Source organism: Pipra filicauda, unplaced genomic scaffold (assembly GCF_003945595.2).
Source record: "Pipra filicauda isolate LSUMZ 115617 unplaced genomic scaffold, ASM394559v2 scaffold177_size2800117_pilon, whole genome shotgun sequence".
Lineage (NCBI taxonomy): Eukaryota > Metazoa > Chordata > Aves > Passeriformes > Pipridae > Pipra > Pipra filicauda.
The window spans coordinates 1,561,542-1,564,726 of NW_024104284.1; the positions used below are offsets into that span (position 1 = coordinate 1,561,542).

General features: G+C 56.9%; 1 protein-coding gene across 1 annotated transcript; it reads right to left on the minus strand.

Annotated features, from left to right (window-relative positions):
• Window positions 1-221: 221 nt before the first annotated feature.
• Window positions 222-1,730, minus strand: MSC (musculin). Its single transcript, XM_027744619.2, has 2 exons — window positions 1,209-1,730; window positions 222-441 (listed from the first exon to the last, which is right to left on the minus strand). The coding sequence occupies exons 1-2, from the start codon at window positions 1,728-1,730 to the stop codon at window positions 355-357; spliced, it is 609 nt and encodes a 202-aa protein (XP_027600420.1). The 3' UTR covers window positions 222-354.
• Window positions 1,731-3,185: the final 1,455 nt, after the last annotated feature.

Here is a 3,185-nt window from a genome sequence, read left to right on the forward strand (position 1 = left end):
ATTTTGGTCCATGCTGTTAATTCTATATCATTATATTCCTCTTTCATTAGTTTAAAAGCCTCAGAACAGCAGGTCCTCAGGCAATTGTAGGAATGATGAAACCAAGTCTCAGACTTCAGCTGCTGCAGTCAGTTCATAAAAAGTCTAATTCCAACTCCCTCCCTTCTTTACTGCTTTAAATAAACATCCCTCAGAACTCTAAGGGAAAAGAATGACAAGGGACACAGATTTAACACTGTTAGAGATGGGGGTTTGTCCCCATCTTCTAGTCCTGAGCCGATAAACCACAGCTCTTAAGAATATCCATCCCATAAAAAAGATCAACAACAATTAAAAATCTTCAATTTATTCTGACTATGCAGTAGTTCCACATAATCTGCTGGCTGTAGAAACTTCTTTGGTATCAGAGTCAGGTCTTCCTGAAACCACAAATGGCCAAGTCTGTAAGCAAAAAGAAAAAATATTTCATATTAAAAGAAAGTTTATCCTCGTATGAAACTGGAGCTTTATTACTGATAGATGTCTAACTCTGGTTCAGTTGCAAACACGTCATCATGTTTTAGTCCCTGTGGGAAGCACAGAGAGAGCTGAGTTCCTCTAACAAATATTTTCATTACGTTTTTCATTATAATTAAATGCTCCACAGAAGGGCTGCAATGGTCAGCAACAGATTGTTCTCATCCAAAATGCAACGTTTCTCTTGCTTTGCAACTGTTTACATCATTTAATAAATAAAAACCATATCAAATACTCAAAAACAATCACTCTGCTGTATATAAGAAACCTTTTTACCCCGTGACCAAGCATCGGGCGTTTAGTTTTGGCCCGATGAACTCATGACGGCTTGCTGGTGCTCCCGGCCAGCCCGCAGACCGAGTTACTCCTTTTTAGGACACTAAGCTTGCCTAATGCCCGAGGAATGTAGTTCTTTAAGGTCCCCTACTCTGACTCCCCAGGACTGACACACCCGCCACCACCGAAGGTCAAGCCCGGCGCTCGGGTCGCCCGCGGAGCGAGGGTGGCTGGGCATTCACCAAACAGCCCGGGCCGCCCCGTCGCTTCTTCCTGGGAGGGCACGGCTTGAGCGCTGCCAGTCGAAGCCCGAGGGGCTGGCCCTGCGGGGCTATCCCGGACGGCCCCCTGGGGGTTTCCCGAGGGTGCCCCTCGCCGCGCATCCCGCCCTCCGCGCCCCCCGCGCCGCGCCGTACCAGGTTGACTGGATGGACGTAGCCGTTCTCGTAGCGGTCTTCCTGCAGGAGTTGCCGGAGGTGGGCGATGTAGCTGGACGCCAGGCGCAGTGTGTCCAACTTGGAGAGCTTGGTGTCGGGCGGCACCCAGGGAAGGCTCGTCTTCAACCGGGAGAACGCCTTGCTCAGCACCCGCATCCGCGCCCGCTCCCGCGCGTTGGCCGCGTTGCGCTGGGACTGCTTCCCCTCGGGCGGAGGCCCCCGCGGCCCCGACGCCGCCTTCTTGCCCCCGGGGCCGCCGCTCCGCGCCCGCTTCCTCTTGCAGCCGCTGCCCGCAGGCCCCGCCGCACAGCTGCCCTCGCCGTCCTCCTCCTCCTCTTCTTCCTCCTCCTCCTCCTCCTCCGCCGCCGAGGAGTTGTCCCCCGAGGGATAGAGATCACCGCGGGGCTGCCGCTTGGCCGGCGGCTGCGGGTAGTCCAGTTGCAGCGCTCTCAGGTCCATCTCGGGCAGCTCCTCCGCCTCGCTCCCGGAGCCCGTGGACATGGCCCCGGGCGGGCAGGGAGGCGGGCAGCGCGGCAGGCAGGAGGGGGCGGACGGCCGGGGCGAGTCGGCCCAGAGCGGGGCGTCCCCGCCGCGGAGAGTTCGTACCGGGGCGGGGGCGAGGGGGGGGCGCGGAGGGGGGATGCGCCCCTTGACAGCCCTATATATCGTGTGTCCGCGGAGCGAACCATCTGCCGGGCGGAGGGGAGGAGAGGGGCGCGGGGGGGAAGAGAGGGGTGCAGAGGGGGAGGAGAGGGGCTCGGGGCGGAGGAGAGGGGCTCAGGGCGGGGGTCGAACGCGGCGAAGCTCCGCGCCGGGGGCGGCGCCTCTCCGCGCTATTCCGCGGTCCGCGGCGGGGCTGGTGCGGCGGTGGACAGAGACAGACCCGTGTGTGGGGGTGCACACACGCGGGAACATGCGGGGACGTCTCTAGGTGTGTGTGTGTGCCGAGTGAATAAACTCCTTTTCCCTGGGACAGACCCCTCTCCTCGCCCCGGAGGATGTAAAATACTTCCAAGGCTCGTACCGCCGGTGTTTTCGCGGGGAGCGGGACAGTGCTCCCTATCTCTAAGGCTGAGCTCGACCCGGAACTGCTCCCAGTCCACCTACACTCGCTCTCTTTCTTGGTTTTCCTTCGAGGGTGGGGGATATTCCCAACGTATAAACTGGTGCGCAGCCCCGCTCCCCGCAGCCGAGAGGCGCGGCAGGACGGTGTCCCCTGCCCACTGCCTGCCCAGCTCCAGGAAGCGGCTGTGCGATCCCTGTGCCCCCACCTGAGCGGACAGAGGCAGCAGGAGACGCGGCACCCGGGGGTGGGTGTACGATGGGTAGGGAGCAATGCAAAAAGCCGCTGGGAACGTGCGTACTGTGGTTCGATAGTGTCAGTAATTTGGGGTGAAGCTACACACGGTAGCGAGTGAGTATACCGTGTCCAAGGGCTTCTCCGTCCTCAGAGCAATTAATTAAAACCCAGTTTATTAGGCTATGTACACCTCTGTGTCACAGAGCAAATGAAAAGAGAGAGCTTTTCAAGCTACTGGCTAGAAAGAAATTCCATAGTACAACTTTTAGAGAGTCCACAGGCGAGTGGAGGACGCCGTATCCAATGGAAATACTGATATGCAAATTAAACAGGGGTATAAATAAATAAAAAAAAATCAACCATCAATTCATATTCCTCACACTCCCTCAAAACATCCCTTCTTTTCTGGATGAAGAACTAGCGCTTGGTTCCTTGCTGGCCTTCACAGCCTGGATAGAGTTAACCAGAATAAAAATGTAGTTCTCGGAAAAGAACCTAATGACTACAACAGGTGGAAAGATCTTGTCCCGCAATTTTTGCTCACGCTTTTTCCCTTCCATTTCCCTCCCGGCCGAGCGGAACCTTCCCGGCTGCTGCCACGCAACTTTCCTGGCACCGCCGTCTGCCTTTGCACCCAGCGCTTTGGTCCCGTCTCC